Source organism: Chamaea fasciata, unplaced genomic scaffold (assembly GCF_029207755.1).
Source record: "Chamaea fasciata isolate MVZ Bird 193981 ecotype frontalis unplaced genomic scaffold, bChaFas1.0.hap1 SCAF_6, whole genome shotgun sequence".
NCBI classification, from domain to species: domain Eukaryota; kingdom Metazoa; phylum Chordata; class Aves; order Passeriformes; family Sylviidae; genus Chamaea; species Chamaea fasciata.
The window spans coordinates 25,600,521-25,619,946 of NW_027094091.1; the positions used below are offsets into that span (position 1 = coordinate 25,600,521).

General features: G+C 38.7%; 1 protein-coding gene across 1 annotated transcript in view; it reads right to left on the reverse strand.

The window, feature by feature from the left end:
• Positions 1–17,111, reverse strand: part of NFXL1 (nuclear transcription factor, X-box binding like 1) — a 42,633-nt gene extending 25,522 nt beyond the window's left edge. Inside the window, exons 1-15 of the mRNA XM_066185704.1 lie at positions 16,890–17,111; positions 15,585–15,755; positions 15,142–15,251; positions 13,411–13,544; positions 11,755–11,933; positions 11,411–11,572; positions 11,205–11,305; positions 9,888–10,002; positions 9,417–9,541; positions 8,479–8,601; positions 7,059–7,149; positions 3,462–3,582; positions 2,664–2,820; positions 1,851–1,942; positions 1,367–1,388 (exon numbers count right to left, since the gene is read on the reverse strand). Of these exons, the coding sequence (XP_066041801.1) occupies positions 1,367–1,388; positions 1,851–1,942; positions 2,664–2,820; positions 3,462–3,582; positions 7,059–7,149; positions 8,479–8,601; positions 9,417–9,541; positions 9,888–10,002; positions 11,205–11,305; positions 11,411–11,572; positions 11,755–11,933; positions 13,411–13,544; positions 15,142–15,251; positions 15,585–15,755; positions 16,890–17,049 (1,863 nt within the window). The 5' untranslated portion in view covers positions 17,050–17,111. The remainder of the gene's footprint in view (positions 1–1,366; positions 1,389–1,850; positions 1,943–2,663; positions 2,821–3,461; positions 3,583–7,058; positions 7,150–8,478; positions 8,602–9,416; positions 9,542–9,887; positions 10,003–11,204; positions 11,306–11,410; positions 11,573–11,754; positions 11,934–13,410; positions 13,545–15,141; positions 15,252–15,584; positions 15,756–16,889) is intronic.
• Positions 17,112–19,426: the final 2,315 nt, after the last annotated feature.

Here is a 19,426-nt window from a genome sequence, read left to right on the forward strand (position 1 = left end):
GAGTAGTGATGCTGTTCTTCTGCCATGAGGAAGGACAAACTTCACCGCCATGTACATCTGAACAGGACCAAAGCCTTTTCACATTGTTTAGATCACGTTATAGACTGGGTCTATTGACCACAGCTTGCATTTTATATATACATAAATTCATGGAAGTTTGGGTGAGATTTGGTAAGTCCTATCAAAAACCATGTCACTGACTCAATAAAAAACTGGCTAATACACAATAAAATAAGTTTTATTGTGGAAAAACAAAGCAAAGCCCATCTGCTTCAGCAACAAACACACAAGCACTGTTGTTCTTTTCATCCACTTTCAGGATACACTTTTCTTCAGCAATTGTCAAGCTGCAAAATCTCTGTGGGAAAGCTGCATGGATGGGCTGATGAACATGCTGCCCAAACAGACTGTAGCTACACAAACGTCGGTGACAACATTTGAAGATGTCACCACAACATAATTAGGCCACCATTACAACACACACCAAGAAATTATTAATGAAGTTTGAAGAAAACAAAAAAAATAGAGTGGTATCTTCAGTATTTTTCTATTTAGTGTTTTCTAAAATTTTTTACTTGCTTAAAATGACCCTAGGTGTTTTTTTATAATACTGTTAGTCAGGCTTTGACAGTTAATTTATACCAGACATACCAGTAGACAAAGCCATAACAGCAAAAAGTATTTTTAAATTAGTTTAGCAACCATCTTCTGAAATCAAGAAAAAATACTTGACCTTAAATTTCATAACTTTTAGAAATTGTGAATAATGATGACAGCTATTTAAGTATCAGTTAGATTCTCTTCTCATGTAAGACAAAACACACAGCAACTTCATCTAAAACTAGAGAAGGCTACACACCAGAAAGGCAAGTTAGTAATTAACACTAAAGAAGTTTCCACTCTACTGTCTGATTTCATCCATACATGCTTAGATCCAAATCTCATGAGAATTTTCCTGTATGACATTAATTCCTTATCCTTTTAAAATATACACAGCAGTTCATAGAACTCAAGAGTGTGTGACAGAGAGAATATTAACTATAGAATGAAGAGGGGAAAAGCATAAATATTTAAGAAGACCACCAAAAAACATTTAAACACAATTTAAACACCTGTAAGAAAACACACAGAGCTACATAAATGATGAGTTTACATTTCTATCCATGAATTTTACTAAGTCAAATAGTTATACATTCTTCAGAAAGGAACTGAAATACCTTCTGATATGTAAGCTTTTAAGGTACTTCATTGATTTCAAAATATGTATTAAAAATCTATTATTTCTTTTTAATGCTTTTTGCTTTGCAGACTGAAAAAATAAGGTATTTGCCACATTTCACTTCACAGGGAAGTTTCCATGACTCACCTCATGCTGTCCAAGACACTCCCTGTTAAAAGATAAAAAAATCAGAGATTTAGAAAATGCATATTTGTTTAGGGAACTTAAAACAGCAACAGTGCTTTTCACAGAAAAAAATAGTGCAATCTGTTTTTTAAAACTGCAAACTAAGAAAATCACCTATCTATGCAGCTCAATGCCACCTCCTTTTCAACAGTTGTTTGGATTGCTATTTTATAACGAAAATCTCAACATTTGTTTCATGGGCAAATTAATTGCAGTTGTATATAAAATCAGTTACTATTTAGAAAGCAAACAACTTTTGTTCCAAATAGCATCTTATTTGTCTCTACTAATACATCATATTTTTCACTTATTTCAGAGATCTAGTCTGAAGAGTTAATTTTTAAAAAATAGCCCCAATTTTTATCCCTTCTCAGAAACAAAATAACTATCTTTCCACATAAAAACTCCTTCTAATTTTTTTTTTTTTTTAAATTTTAATACTTACACTGGTATAGGAACCTCACAGGGAGGGCACGGTAGTGCAGTCTGAATGAAGGCTGGCTCAGATGGCTGCTCCCAAGGCCCTGCAGACTGATGCTGAGAGCAAACGACACTAGTTGAATTCAAAACAAAAATGGAGCTATCTGCTTGACCATAAATAAATGTAACATGTAAAGTGTTTCCAATTCTAAGAAATTCACTTTCCAGTAACAAGCTTTTTACTAATGGATATCTCCACAAGCCATACAGACAAAAAAATTACGGTTTCATCCTTAGCCTGGTTAGGGATAGGAAAATTAAGTCCTGTGGCTCCTAGTGGTAAAAATTAAGCACCAAGCCAAATAAAAAAGACCAGTAAAACAACTCTAACCAGTTAATAAAGGTAAAAATATTTTGATTAGTAAGCTAGTTCAATTACCATATCATGCAGTGCATAACATGTGCCGTGTTAAAAACTGCCAATTTCTGACTTCTAACTTGTGCAAAATTTGATGGTTTTGTAAGTATCAGACTTAAAATTTACTTTTTTTTCTTATGTTAAAAGCAATTGCTTTAAAGCTGAAATTAAATGTTTTTAATACAACTCCAACAAGAGTCTTATAATTTCTTGAGCAATTCAATTACATATTACAAAATTACTTAAGAGTGCAGCAAAGGAACTAGAACCACTTAGCATCATGCTGAGCAGTACCCCTACCTCTGTGCTTGATTATGTGTCTACTCTGAAATCCAAAAGCCTCAAAACAAAAGAATCAGGTCAAACTGATGTTCATTGCTCTGAACACAAATAATACACCGTTTTTAACTGTTTACTTACTGAGCCAGTTTGCTTCACAATTGCTTGGTCGTGGCAGGAAACAGGGCACCAATGACCACAGGTTAAGGTTTTCTGGCAGGGCTGACGACACGGAGGGCACCGCCCAAAGTGACAATAGTGCTTCTCCTGGCTAGGATGGTGACAGGTGGGTGGCCGACTGAAGTAAAATCCAAGAATGAATCAGTATGACAGCAAGAAATACCGAGTCACAGTCACTGGGCAAGTATGTTCAACATACAAAGAATTGAAATGAACAAGTTGTTGTTTTTTTTTAAATTAGTTTACTTCTCACCTTCAGCAGGTGGTTAACATTACAATAAAATTAGAGAGGAATTCTAAATAAAATTAAAAATCAAAGTTGGGTTTACACATTTAAACAGCTGTTTCAATCCTAATTCTACTCTGCACTACGTAATCTTGCTACACCCCAGCAGAAAATGGTCTTTTTTGCTTTTGCTAGTAAAGTTTTCCAGATAAACTGCCGCACTGAGGTACTTCAAAACATTCCAGAGCTGACTTGAAGAAATGAGCTGGACTACAGAGTTGGAAGAGCTTGGTGAGACAGAACCTCCCCCATGAAGCAGGCAAGCTGCTCAAGAAACCTCATTGTCAGAAAAGTGTCTGATAGGAAGGATTACTGATAATCACCATCTGCATACTCAAGGATACAGAAGACTGAGAAATAGTAACTGCCATCAGATAAGGAACAATTTTTGCCTTTCAAGGTATATTTCACCATTTTCTTTAAGGACACTTTAAACTCCAGTTAAGAAGAGGAAAGACACTTCCTATACTGACCTGCACAGCTGCTTGCATTTGGGTGGTTTGATGGTACGCTCTCTGCCACAGGGCACTTTAATGACAGTTTTTCCACAATTGCATTTCACATCTACAGTCTCTGGACATGGATTACAACTACCTAAAAATAAACGTATTAACAATATGACAAGCAAGTCAGAGATAACCCCACTCTCACATTTTAAAAAGAAGCCTAGTCATTTGGATCAGACTTAGATATTTTATATTTGTACTTCAGTCTTACATACCTATGAAGAAATGTCATCTTTCATCTAATTTCAAAAAGGGACACTGAAAAACTGGTACAATAAAGTTTTGCAGATTTTGTATTATATTAATGTTCAGCCTATGCATAATGAATGCCTCCTTGAAAACATCCTCCATCTCTACCAAGTTAATAATGTTACTATCAGATGCATTTTAAAAAGGGTATCTGTAAATGATCTATGTTATAACTCTCCCACACCATTTCTTCACCAAGTGCCAACTGCTAAATTTTACTATTGAGTAATTTAAACAGCAAGAATATGAATCTAAAAAAAGCAATGACATAGGATTTTAGCTTACTAAACACGTTTCACTCTGAAATTTTAAAGAAAACAACTGAAGTTATTGACAGCAAAAATTTTTAAGCAATTCTGACTTGTCAGCAGGATCTGAAAAGCAGCATTTCAAGAAGCAGATATCTCACTGGCAAAAGGCTGATGACGAGGAAAGGATGGAAGCACTAGAGTCTTTATATTGCAAAGTAAAACAAATAACAATATAATGTTCAGCATGCACAGAAACATAGAATCATTTGGGATGGAAGAGATCTTAAAGATGATCTAGATCCAATCCCCCTTGCTATGGGCAGGGACACCTTTCACTAGACCATACTGCTCACAGCCCCATCCAACCCAGCCTCAAACACTGCCAGGGATGGAGCATCCAAAATTCCTCTAGGCAACCAGTTCCAATGCCTCACCATCCTCACAGTAAAAAAATCTCTTCCTAATATCTAATCTAAACATAGCCTCTCTTCATTTAAAACCATTCCCCCTTGTCCTGCCACTAGCTGCCCTTGTAAAAAGTCCATCTTCATCCTTCTTGTAGGCTGCTTTAGGAACTGGAAGGCTGCCAGACTTCTCCAGGTTGAACAACCCCAATTCTCTCACCTTTTCCTCAAAGGAGAGGTGCTCCATACCTCTCAGCACCTTAGTGGCCCTTCTCTGGACTCACTCTAACAGGTCCATGTCCTTCCTGTGCTGGGACGCCAGAGCTGGATGCAGCACTGCAGGTGGGGTCTCACCAGAGCAGAGAAGAGAGGAAGAATCCCATCCCTCTACTGCTGCCCACACTGCTTTGGATGGAGCCCAGGACACATTTGTCTTTCTGGGCTGTGAGTGCCCATGGCTGGGTCATGTCCAGCCTCTTATAGCACTCCCAAGACCCTCACAGCAGGGCTGCTCTGGGTCTGTTCATCCCTCGGCCTGTGTTGATACAGGGATTGCCCCAAACCCAGTGCAGCACCTTGCACCTGAGTTGTTAAACCTCACAAGATTCCCAAGGGCCCGCATCTCAAGCTTCTCCAGCTACTTTTGCAAAATAAACTGATGGTCTAAGGCTTAATTGCCCAGAGTGGCTAATATGCCTACAATTCACTTGAATATCCTATTAAGGAAGACAATTGACTACGCTCTCAAAAATACAGAAAGGTAGAGATCAGAGATTCGGAGAGCCTGAAGATAAGGTGAGAGCACATTGTTCTCAAACCCAGTGTTATCATGTACTACAGTAGGAAGCAAAATATTTCTGTTCCCTGGCAACGCATTGTAAATTTCAGCAAGCACAATAAATATTTAAGAAAAAAAGATAAGCAAAAAAACCCAAACCACAAACATTAACCATAAACATTGTTACCTTTTTTCAGGGACTCTTGCTAAAGGCCAAGTGTTTATTATCATCAACCTGTAAAATTCTGAGATTTGGTGCCTTTTAAAGGACCACATCTGGGAAGTTATTTTCTAAGAGACATCTATTGCCTTTAATATCAGTGGTAACTGCAATCTGACAGTACATAGGAAAATTACTCTGACTTGTTATTACATACTAAAGATAAAATAATTAATCATAACTCTCAGTAGCTATTAAAATATTGGTATATGGGGAGAAACAGGTGAATATAAATATTTTTAAATTAAAATAATTGCCTTTATTAGGAATACTTTCAAACATTTATGAAGATATTACAAACTGCACTAGACTGTATTTTGTTAAAACAAAGAGAATTTAGAAAAGAAACTTAGCATCCAGTATCATTAGTCATTACCTTCATCATATGTAACTTTAGTTAGCAAACAGACAATTACATCTTTTTGATAAGTTACCCTACAAAGTCTATATATTTGATATTTATATTCTCCAAGATTACTTTTTTTTTCTTACAGACATTGATTTATTGTTTTTGTGTTATTAGAAATCATTCTCACTTTCAGCCAGGCTGTAAAATGCAAGCAGCATCAGATATAAACAATCACTCAACATATAAGTTCATCCTATAATACAGCAATAGCTCTTTAGTTTTCCAATCAGAATTTTATTCTAGGATTTAGTTATCAACCAAACTAATGTGGAGAAGCAATGTTTCCAGTTTTCTTCTGACGGTACACAAAAAATTACATATTTCCAAGACTTTAGAGAGCCACAGGGGATGGAGAAGAAAGGAAAGGGAAAGAGAAAAAGGGGCACAGTATAGAGAAAAACCAAACTGCTAGTTTGTGGTGACAGATTTAATAGCAAGTTAACAGGTACAACTACCACATTTACCTGTCCTCTCCTCCTAAGAGTCACTGCCTCAGAAGGAAGACTGGCTAAACAAGTTGTGATTTATTTCCTGAGTCATTGCAATTTATACTTCAGAATACTAAAGGGAAATTACAGAGGCTACTGGGCTGCTGTTTCAGCAGGGCAGCAGCTTCTATGGGGAAAATTGCAGAGAGGGCAGACATTTTACAGTCATTCCAGTTTAACTCCCTACCAAGCAAATGTCTAAGCAATCTGCTGGGTAATTTTCTAGAATCTTTCTAACCAAGGTCACTGGATTCAGAAGCACATTTTTCTGTTATCCTTCTTAGAGTCAGTAACAAGTTCTTATTTTCTTTTACAAGTAGAATACCAATATACATTCAAATTCTATTTTTTTTTTTCATTTTAAGTCCACTTGTACCACATGCTGCATTCTAGGAGTTTTTAAGACCATCCAAACTCAATCAGCAGCAGTCATTTCTGTATGCATTTGGACTTTGTTATGCATATTCAGTGAACAGAATTATTGGGAAAAGGAAGTCAAGCCACGGCTTTTGCATTACACAGCTGGAAAGGAGACAAGAGCATTTTCAGAGGAAAAGTATTAAGCAAAATCACCAGGTAACAACTCAGGTTGCCACTGTGTAAGTTCTTAAGTTCTAAATGGCACTGTCAAACACACTGCCCCCACAAAAAGCCCCCATGCAACAATGGAGAGAATTTATTAAGCACCACACAGTCAGGCAAGCACGTAACTTGGCAAAAATAAACAACATGCCATCACTTCAGGGATTCTTCACCTGTTCTTACCTCGGTGGCAGCCTGAAGGACATTTGTGATTTCTGCAGCCCAGAGTCCGCCCGCAGACTTGATCACAAGGCGGGCAGTTTCCAGAACAGCACTATTAAAAAAAACCATGAAGTCTAATAACTGGAAACAGAAATTTCAGGTATACACTTTCCCGCTTCTACGATTTCATTTTTTCAATACTTATTTTTAAAAAAGTCAGTGCACTTTAGTCAAATTTCCTCCAACTCATGCCAGAAAAAAGGCCACTCGTAGAGTGGTTAAAAAAAATACGAATGACAAAATAACAAGAATACACACATTTGAATGCATGATTTCAACACATTAAAAAGGCAGAGGGCTTCCAAAAAAGCATAAAGAACATTTAAAAGTTCAAAATATTACAACATTTTAATCCAAAATAATTTCAGAAGATAGGTCATCAATTTACCTCATTATTTTGCAATTTCTTCCACCTTTATACTATATTGTCTCCAGCACAAAAATGTTGCTAACCGTTTTTTATACACCTTTTTACCTCTGCAGTAAAGGCAGGTAACTTCAAGACCAGTTATATATTTTCTATTCTTAAATAAATTAGTGATGTGAAAGAATCAGACCATTTCACAAAACCATCACATCAGTGAATGCCATATCAGGAGAGAACATCATCTTTTCTATTAACTTGAAAGGTACTCTCTTTCCAACAAAAACACGGATTTTTTTCATCATGGAGGTGTCAAGACTGCATTTACTTGTTTTGCAATCTTTACACAGGAAATAAATTCACTACAACAATAGTATTAAAAAATGCTTAAGAGTAAAACTGTATTTTTTCATGCCTATTTGTGCTAAGTAGTCCAACTTTTACAATGTATTAATTCACAAATAGCAGGCAGCTTTCAGGCTCTCTTGAATGAATAAACTGAAAAGATACTTCTGAGTATCAATCATTCCTTTTGACTTCAAATAAGAAGGAAAACAAAACTCCAATTCCCAACTGTCAGACCACTGCTGCTTGCACTGCGGTGTGTTAGAACGCGGGATGGAATGCTGGGCTATTGAAAATAAAGAGTGTGTGTCTCCGATAAAGTTGTAAGTGATACACAGCTCTTCCTACAAAATAGGGAAATAAATTGATTTAACTACTGCAGAATGCATAAAGCATCAGTGATTACTCAAGAATCTGAAAGCAAAACTGCCTTCAGGAACTGCAGAGTTGTCAAAATGCCCTCCATGTTTATAAGGCCAGTGAGTTATACCTGATGTCCTCCTTTTCAGAGAATTCTGGTACACTGAAAACTAGCTTCAGTAACATGGAAGAAAACTCATCTTTCTACACAATAACGTGAGGTGGAGCAGCAAATTGATGTGATTTTATCTAGACTTTTTTAAAAAGTCAGCTAAACAATGCATTTGAGAAAGATTATCTGTGGGCACTTACCTTCCTCCGGCACTGGTGCTTCTGACAGTCACGGATTTTAGTACACTTTGTTTCACACAGGTATGGCTTATGGCACGGCATGCGCTTGGTGTGCTTCCCACAGCGACACTGCTTCTCAACCTCCTGGGCAGCAAGACAGGGTGAAAAAAAGCAGGGTGCTTTTAATACAAGAGGGAGAAAAAAGAAATCAAAATGTTCTGCTACTATCTGCAAAGGAAAGTTCAAGGAAAAGTAACATTTCACTGCATACACGATGCCAAGTGTGTCATACAAGATGGTAAGTGTAACTGCAAAACAAATTCATACAAGAAAAAAACCTCTCCTGCACACTAAAGTAGATTCACCCTTAGTGCACACAGAAAATTTAAGAAGCAAATGAGCAGGTTTATCTGACCTTCATGATGGATGTCACGCGATGATTACTATCACCTAGACTTTGTAGCCAAAGCTGCTTCAGAAAGAGACAACTGAGGCCTGACAGAGCAATGGCTTTGTAGGCCGGACCACAGAAGCTCCAGATATATCTACAGCACAGTAAAATTTAATTTTCTTACAAAGAAGAAAATAATGTTGTTACACCACCTTCCATCTCACTAATGAAGGAATATCATAGAAAGACAAAGCCAGAAGGAAGCTAGAAAAGATGGGGGAAAACTAGGTGTCTTTTAGGGCATAATAATTTAAAAAAACAAAACAAAACTGATCCAAAGCAATACACTCATCCACAGGTACAGCCTCAACTCAACACAATGCTCATCTACTCAATTAGAGTTGTGTTGGGGTGCGAGGGGAATAATGAAAGAACCTGTTGCTTTGAATAAACAAAGTCCCAGATTTTGTGATAGATATCATTTCATTTTCCTTAGGTGACTTGCACTGTTTCAGGCACATAGTTTAAAAGCCCAAACAAAATGTGAATCTGATAAAGTAAGACTAACCTGTCTGCATATTTCACAGGGACCCCGATGACAGCGCTGGGAACATTTATGGATGCCACATTCCAGAACTTTGTCACAACTATCACCACAGGTGGGCACATCTTCTGTACAAGGCAATGTAAACTCTAGATGAAGAGAGAGAAGTACAGGTAAACGTTTAGCGGAAAAAAAAAAGAAGCCAAAATACTTGGGGAAAAAACGCAATGTATATTAAGTTCAAATGACAGTTGTCTTTTGTTTTTTTAAAAGCTTCTCTAGAATTACTTAGTTATTCACATCACAAATTAAACCCCTGGTGCTAAATAAAGCTTTGAGAGCTACGCAAAAAAAAGTTAATATACTCTCATGGTTGACTGTAAGAACATTTTATGGACCCTGCCCTGCAGAATTAGGCTAAACCACTGACTGTGGAAAACTGGAGGACTTTTTATTCAATTTATCATTAAAAAAAATAATAATAATGTAGCTTACTTGTTTTTCCACATGGACAGGACCTTTTCCCAGAACGAGGACAATCTCCACAGGGACCAGCATGACAAACTTGCTCACATGTGTGATTGCCACACGGCAAACATTTCCCGCAGACCTGAGAAATTCAGAGAAACCAAGTGAATGCAATGTAATAGAACTACATACCAAGCCAAAGCAAGCCAAGGGTAAAAAGCAGGAGTGAGATGCTTTTGGATAGAATTCCACTTTTCCTGAATTTTGTTAATAAATGTTGTATTTGCTGAGTTCACTAAATAAAACTGGTAATTCCTGCAGTGATCCTGCCTGGAAGACAACAGTACAGTGAGGAGTTAGTGATTGAGAAAACCTGAGTAGTTGCAGGTCTGTGCTGTGCTGCACATACAGTTCAGCCTTCAGGCCTGCATTGTGCTGCACGTACACTTTGGCCACAGGATAAACTCCTTGTAGCAGAAGAGATTGGAGGCAGCTCCTACTTGGTACCAGTGATTATGCTGTTTGCATGTCCTTGCCTTTATCTAAAAGTGCAGCAAGAAGTTCTCGTCCGAATACCCTTTCCGTTTGACTGCAGAAATTATGACCAAGGATGCCTTCTTGTAAAGAGATCCTACAATACCTTCAACAACCAGAATGGGGACTGCAGTGCATGCTGCACACCTATCACAGCCCATTCAATGCTGCACAGCTTGGGGTTCCAGAGACATACTAGTCTGTATATTATACTCCTTTTCTCTATAGTGTTAGCTGAAATAAACTGCATTTTAATTGATACTTTACAGAAGCCAAGTACTTTTCTTACTGGGATCAGAATGGCCAGGTACCTCCTGGTGCAGCATCCCCCGCCACCACTTAAATTTTTTAATTCTTTTTATTTTTTCCAGTCTGTCAATCCATAGCCTTGGTCTTAAGCACAGGCTGCAAATATACTTCAAATAATTAATCCCAAAGCTTTCATTCTGCTACAGTCCTAAAAATAAGCACGAAATTCTTTTCTGTTAAGCTGTGGTTTCATTCTTATTTTTGAAGGCAACAGCTGAAGTTTCAACCTCAAGTACAAGAAAAAGAGTATACAAAATTAAATTCACCGCTGGTGTAATCCTAGAACAATTCCAGAACATTAACATTTTAACTACTAAAAAAATTAATGGCATCACCAATTATATGTCCTCTCAAGCAATGCTGTTTATATTTTTGATTACACTTTCAAAGGTTAATAAATGGTTTTTTTCTTACTGAATAAGTTTTTCCAATCTTTAATACACCAATTAATCCAATTTTATATAGGTGAGTAAACAGTTTAAAAGGATGGATTCAACATACCTGATCACACTGCCACTGAGGACTTGCACAAAGCCTCTCTGCTGTCTGTCTCCCACAGATACACCGTTGTTTACTGACACGCGGACAAGGCTGACAATCTCCTGTATGTAATTGCAAAGTGATGCTGAGAGCAGGAATTGCAAAACAACGATGTACCTTAACAACAGAAACAGCTACTGCTCTGAAATTTAAGAAGGTTGGTGTACCTGCATGGCAGGGATTCTCACAAGCATGTTGTCCACACAGCAGTGTTCGTCCACACGGCAGGCGGCAGGACCACTCCTTGGCACTGCACCTGCGGGGCACTGGTTTGGCTTTCTTGCAGTGACAGCTTGTTGTCACCATCTTTGGGCAAGGTGGACATGGTCCTAATTACAGAAAAAAGAGTATCTTGCTGATGGCAGGAAAAACAGTGTCTTGCTAATGACCATTCAGCAAATGTGGCCTTGACTACATCTCTTTTACTCTGAGAATTCTAAATATACTTAACAGATGTTAAGCTGAACTGTGTAACAGGTACCTAAACACCCAAGAAACACAAAGGATTTACCTGGATGACAAAGCAGCAAACATTTATGACCACAGGAAGGTTTGAATTCCCTCTCACATATCTGACCACAGGAGTGAGGTACCAGCCATGGGTCCACTGCTGGATTCTCTACTTTTCCACAGTAACAGTAATATCTACTGGGAGTTTCAGAGCGTTTGTATTCAAACCTACATTTTGGACTACAACAAGGGAAAAAAGAGGGAAAACAAAAGCAACTTCTTAAAACAATTTTTTTAAAAAGGCAGATTTTATCATTTTGGCTTCCCAAGACTGTTTCAATGCTACCAATTAACATTTTTACAACTACTGTAATGAGTAACAACAATATACAGTAACAGAGAATAAAGGTATTTCTGTATGTCAGATTTTACAATATATAATTAAACAATTTACAATAAATAATATCTAAGGAATTGTCCTGGTAGTGCAATTTCTTTTCTCTAAGAATATGTATAGTCAAAAAAGCAGCACAGCAAAAATCAGAACAGTTTTTATGTCAAGCAATACCAAAAGAATCTATGTAACAGTTAACCTATTTAAATAGAACCAATTAAAAAAAGTAGCATTAAAAACCAGGGGTTTACTAGTAGCAGTCTATTAGCCATGTAAAACAAAGCTTAGCAATGCCATTAAAACCATGCATAATAATTACAATTTTATCTGAAAAAATTTTAGATTCAAGATGTACACCTTCATTTTTCACCCTTAATGTTGACAGAAATTTAAAAATTCATTATTACTAAAGGTAGATAGACACTAGAGGCCTGGAATTTACCAAGTACCAGAGGCCCAACGGGCTCCATGCAGGCTGTGGACAAGGGAGGCAACACAAGGAAGGAGAAACAAAGCAATTCACACTGCTGGCTACACTGGGAAATGACAACAGACAAAAAGGTCCCGCTCAGAGCAGAATAGAAAGACTTTGAAAGACCGGTGCACTCATTTTTATCAAATAAAACATCAATTTGCATATGTTACAGACCATGAACCATTTCTCAATAGTGACAGCATAGCTTTAGCACATCCTTAAATGTAAAATAAAATACCGTTTGCCTGAAATTTTTATTCATCATAAACATTATGTTTAAAAACAAAACAAGTTCATAGTAAAAGAGGCATTATCAACTTGAGATGTTGCCAGCCAACAACTGACACTTTATTTCCCAAACAAACCTGCTTAAGAAATTTTATTTTTGCAGCCACATTATTACCTTCTTCTTTATACCACCTCAAGGAAAACTGCAACACCTGATTTATTGTTTGGACTATACTGAGACTAAAAAAATATATAAATCCCTACATCTTGCTATTTGACTATTTTTAAAACTTATTTCATGGTGCCAACTTTAAAAGTGAGAAATATGTAAAGCCATTCAAAAATAAACGACAGAAGCTGAAACACACAACGGGTAAGTTACCTTCTCAGAGGTTAAAACCAATTTGATGCAGCAAGGTTTTAATATCACTGTGAAATTTTTCTGAATCATGCCAACAAAAACTTAAATATAACTTTAAAAAGTAATAGAAATTCACACTTCTAAAGTCTTCTTTATTGTTGCGCACATGAGGTACAAGTACCACTCCTTCTAAAGGAACAGCAGTTTGCATGGTTTTCCCAAAAGAAATAACTTTGTACATGTACCATGAGGAGCTCACCATGGCCACGGATAATCTTTCTTCCCAAAATCATCATCCGTCAAAGGAGAAGATACAAGGAAGAGGCTGTCCTTGGCCCACTTTTGGATACAAACCAGATGAAATATACAAAAGCATCCACAACAGCTCCAGACCTAAAGAGGAGACATCAAATCTCAATTGCCTTAAATGAGGTTTCTGTTTCCACTGACGAACAGCCATAATAGCTAAAGTAATATAAGCTTGCTATTTTTCCGTTTAAAAATGTTTTTTCAAATATAGATTATACCCACTGTTAGATCAATACAGCCAGTTTCACTGTTACAGATTCAGACCTATAACCTTTTTCCTGTGGGAAGTTTTTGCCAAGGCTGACGGAGCCCAGAATACTCAGATAATCAGAGAAATGTTGATTTAAACACACTGTTGGAGGTCATGTAGCACAAACTGATGCTCAAAGGACTATTGCCAGCTTAGCTCTGTTCAGACACAGCTTTGCCTGGCAAAGCTGGAAAGTCCTGAGGGATGGGGACTTCACACCATTGTGAGCAAGCTACTCCAACTGTCATACTACTTTCCCAGCATCCAATCTGCACCTCCCAAGGCCCAGTTTGTGCCACTCTCCCTTATTAAACCACCTGGCACCATGAAGACGACTTTGACTTGACCCAGAACTATAACAATTTGGTAAGGAAAGTGCAGAAGAAAAACTAAATTATTTTTAATAACTTAAGACAATGTTATGAAATAATACTGTGAAAATACAGAGACTTTACCCGTTAACTTATAGAGGACAGTGCCAAGGACTAAGTTTCTAGAACTATGGTAACTAACTTCCCAAAACTAAAGCTAAGCAGGAGACAATACATAAACAAACAGACTTGGCTGAAATGATACGGATTCAAGATAATTAGCAAACCACTGCATTATAAAAGAAGACTTTCAAGTTACCAAATCATCTCATTTCTGCTGAGATAAGATTAACTCTATCAAGAGCCACAGAACTCCAAATATCAAGCTAATGATATTCATTAAGGTCTGAAAGAATATGGATTAAATATGTTAAGAATTCATACAAAATTTATTGCATTTCTTTTTAGAAAGATATTACTGACTACAGTTTATTGGGTACTTGTAGCCTGTGTATATCTATCAAAAGAAATTAAAATATTTTCTGTGCTTCCTTTCTTAATGTTAAACATACAGTTGCAAACATGTTTTTGATTCAAGTACTTTTAACAGAAAGAGGAAAAAATATTTGTCCTGAAATCTCTCCCATTTAAAATGTACCTATATGAAATAGGACAAACTTCTCTGACATACACACTTCTTTTTCACCTGATTAACATTAAGGGCAGTAAAGTTTATCTTGGCTTCCCTATTGTAAATCTGACAATAATATCTCTTAACTTTCTCATATTTCATGTTCTGCTTTGCTACTCCATAGCTTACTGAATACACAATTGAAAGCACTGGCATTCAAGCACTTATCTTTGTCACCTGCTACTACCTAAAACCTAAAAACAGCTATTTTACATTATGATAACAAACATATGACAAAAAAAGACATATTCTGATTACAAGCTACCACTTCCGTGTTCCAGTGTTTCAAAATCCAAAGATGCTAAATTTGCATTTAGTACTTTTACCATTTTAAAGCTATCAATCCCAAGAATAACCTCAATAATATATTACAAGTTATTCAGACAGTTACATTTGTTTTTCTCTAAGAGATTACTGTAAAGTACTTACAGCTTGGTTCCTTTTAACTGAAGCAATGCAGATGAGACATGTCATGGCCCCCGACTGAAAAGCCTCATTCATGTACTGCCTCGTACGTTCCAGTTCACTTGCATCTCCATCTTTAATGGATAAAGGTTTTTAAAGCAATCAGTAATGTTTGATCTGTTATTCTGTACATGTTGAGACTGCTGCAAAAGCATTTTTTTCTCTGAATAAAGGCAGTCATGTATTATTTAAAAAGCCACACTTAAGACAGTTTAAAGCTATACCATTGCTTCTGGAAGAAAAGACAAGAAGTACAGCCAGCATGCACTGCTGGGAGAAAATATTTTTAATGTAAGACATCATGATAGAATGACTTCCAATTAAGTAAAGTTCTAATGCACAATGATCCTGCATTGCTTATGCTTTCATACCAAAAAAAAAAAGTCAATAAATGATAAAAACATTACCAGTTTGACTGGTGTAAATGGTAAATGTTTTGTCCAAAATCTTCCCTTGCTTTACTTCAGCATCTTCGTCATCATCTTCAGATGAGGAGCTTAATTGTTCTTCAACAAGCTTTTTTGCTGCAGCCTGATTAGCCTTCTTAATTTCATCAAATTTCTTCAGGGAAGATAATTCTATTAAGAGAAAATACTAATGATGATGAATACCATGATATCTAATTGTAAACATCACATTCAGTTCTACATACTTTCAATTGTCCTTTAAAGAGTTTGCTGTTTTTATTTTTCAAGAGTATTACACCACTACATTTTCAATACCACACAAGAAGAGATAAATTGTATTTACCTCTTTACTATGGATTATCATAAATTCACAGCACGAAATATTGTCTGTCAATTACTGCTGACAAACCCAACCTAACATACCAGAATATAAGCAACTATAATGCTGCTTTATGAAAAGGGTACTTTAAAAAATCCCCACACGTCCCACAGACACAACTACCACCGCATAAGAACAAAACACAACACGGAGTTTTGTTTATAACAAATTTACAGTTGTTATAACTTGCAGATACCATACAGGTACTTCTCCAGCACCTGGTATTTCTTAAATTATGACTTTCACTGATCTCCCTCCAATTCAACAAATCTTTATTACAACAGTGCGTTCATGCTATTGCACAGAAGATCACTACCTTTCCATATTAGACTATTAAACCCAATATATTTCCAGGGGTTTCCTCAAGTTTAGTTTTAAGGGTCTTCTTAAGAAACTATGCTGCCACTAAAAAGAGCTCTGTCTTCGGGCGCTTCTCGGGTGTATTTCCCGAGGATGAACTTCCACTCACAGCTGCCGCGCGCACCGAAAGCCCGCACCTCTCCCAGACCAAAGTGTTTCCCTGACCAGCGCATCTAACGCTGTCTCCACCGAGCAACTCCCCCGGCTGTTACACACCAGAACGAAACACATGTTTCACGCATTACTTCGCACTTGACTCTTTTGCTCCGAGAAGACGGTGCACCCTGTGCACCCTGGCGAGGGCTTAGCCCCTCGCTCCTCGCCGCTGCCTGAGGCCTCCGCGTCTCTCCCCGGCAGGAACCTGCAGGCAGGACGCGGCACATGGCGAACACCGGCTCGACATCGCCAAGCAGCGCGGGACAGGGGCCGGGGCCCGCCAGTCTCCCTTCCCCGCGACGCCGGGGACAGCCCCGACCTCGCCACCTGCAGGGGCTCCGGGCCACCCCCGGCTCCCTCCCCAGCCCTGGGCCCGGCAGCGCGGGTAAAGGGCAGAAGGCGACACTCACCGCTGGCCCCCCCGCCGATGGTCCCCGCTGCCAAAGCGCGGCCACCGCCGCGGCCCCTCGCGGCCGGGGGCCGGGCGGCCGCCCCAGAGCGGGCGGCGAGCTCGTCTCCGGGCCTGGCGCGGCCGCGGCCCCGGCCGCCCTGACGCCACTGAGCCTCCATTTGTCCGTCGCTAGAGAGCGAAAGACGGCGGTGAGAGCAGACCCTCCGCCTCCCCCGCGCCGGCACAGCCGCCCGAGGAGCGCTCCGCCCGGCCCAGCCCGGCCCGTGGCCGCCCCGCCCGGCGGTGGAGGCGGCGGGGCCGCCGGTGCTCCCGCGGCAGCGCGACTACAGCTCCCGGCGCTCCCCGCGCGGCGGGCGGGCCGGCGCCGGGCACCGCCTCAGCCGGCCGGGCTCGGAGCCGGGGCTGCCGCTCTGTCCCGGGGTCACAGGGTGTTCCAGCTTGGGGCGGGGGTGAGGTCTCCCAGTCCATCATTAACCCAGCCACTAGCACGTGCACCGCTGAACCATGTCCCCAAGCGCCACGCCTACACGGCTTTTAAACACCTTAAGGGATGGTGACTGCGCCACTTCCTTGGGTAGCCTGCTCCAGTGCTTGACAACCGTTTCGGCTGAAATTTTTCCTAGTAACTAGGAAACCTAGTTACTAATCTAACTAATCTAAACTCATCTAACATCTCCTGGCGCCACTTGGGACCATTTCCTCTCGTCCTGTCTCTTGTTACTTAGGAGAAGGCAACGCCCCCCCCCAGGGCCGCCTCCCTTCAGGTAGTTGGATGGAGCCATAAGGTTCCCCCGAGTTTCCTTTTCTTCGGAGTAGATTTCTGGCAGCCGATCCTGCGGCGTGCAGCTGTTGCAGACATTTTCTTCGTAGGCGCTGTAACTCTTATAACTTCATAGCTCCTGGAGTGTGAGAGTCAAAAACCGACCACAAAGCCTGTTTAGAAACTTCACTGAAGTTTCATGCAGAAAGTTTTAGTACGCAGAGACATATATTGAGGCACCTGTGTGCCTCCCGAGTTCTGACAAATAAAAGGCAGGTTGAAATAATTTTAATTTTATTCACATTCCTTACAGCACTTATATTACGTCGTGTGCCAGGAGAAAACTTTGCATTTAGCCTTTTTTCAGCAAATACCTTCTCATAAAAGTTGTTTCAGAATATTTCCAAGCATAAGTAGTCTGAAAATACTAAGCAAACCACTGGAACTCAGTTCTGGTTTTCTGTTTTATTTTGAAGTGATTTAATTAAAAGCGTTTTTATCCTCAAGAAAGGGACAGCTATTGTTAACAGTAGATATCTGCCTATTTTTAATTAAAATTTCGTATCACACATTTATCTAATAAAAAGTCTTGAGCAGTTCAACAAAGGAGAGAAGCACTTCCTAAGTGTCTAGTAGCCATAGGTTGCTGCTGGCATGCAGATTGCAAATTATATTCAAGACCTCAGCTGGAAGAATGCTGATTGCAAAGTCCAACACTTGCAATACAGCTAAATACCAGAATAATCCTTATTCCTGTGTACAGGGTCTTTACTGACTGGATGGCATACCCTTTCCCCTTATCAGCTAATGAAGCCATTAGGATCAACAGGGCCTGAACAGCCATTTTGTATTTACCCTTGTTGTTCCATATTTATGCTATGCATTAAGTACTTAATAAAATTTCATCCTTGCAGTAAATCAGGAGTTATTTCTAGATCTCTGGCATCCTGGAAAGCATCAACATTACAAAAATAAAACTGCCAGAAAAGAATGCACTTTATAAAATACCCAGTTGATATTATCTCTATCTCATTAAGGAGAGAATGCAAATGTAGAGATATCACTGACAGTGACATATGCATATGTATTTTTTAAGAGTGGCAGTCCATTGCTCAGGATAATCAAATTTCCCTAAATAGAGAATTATCCATTCTCTCTTTACAATCCCTTTCTTCGCTCCCTTGCATCAAACTTATCCAATGTTACATGCCTATGATCAAATTCTACTGAAAAGACCCAGCTGCAAATACTCAGCTAAGACCATAACTAAGTAAACCCTTTTTTTGCAAATGAAAAAAGACACAAATTAGGGGAAAATCCAAGGAGATAATGCATCCTAAAGCAGTTGAAAATTGATCTAACATATGAATCTATAGATATTACTACCTCAAGTAGTTATGACAAAAGAAATCCTCTATCAGTAGGAAAAAAACAGCCTCTTTAATTGTATTCTTCCCCCAACAGCATCTACAGAAGACGCTGTAGGAAGAATTTGGCCTGTTGCTGTCATGTCTTCCCCATGCACTCTACCAGCATAAACAAGTGTTACATTAGAGACATTTTTAATTACAAATCTTAAAAACTTGATAGTTTATGTTCCTCAGCCACATTATTACATGAAACTGAACAATCTTTAATGTATATTTTTATTTGTGTATTATTTCTTGTTATTGTCAAAAGAACACTAGGTTATGAGCCATCCATATCTTTCATATTGATGCTTGCAAAAAGTTATCGTTTCTCCTCTCTGTATTCCAGCCTTTGCATATATTATT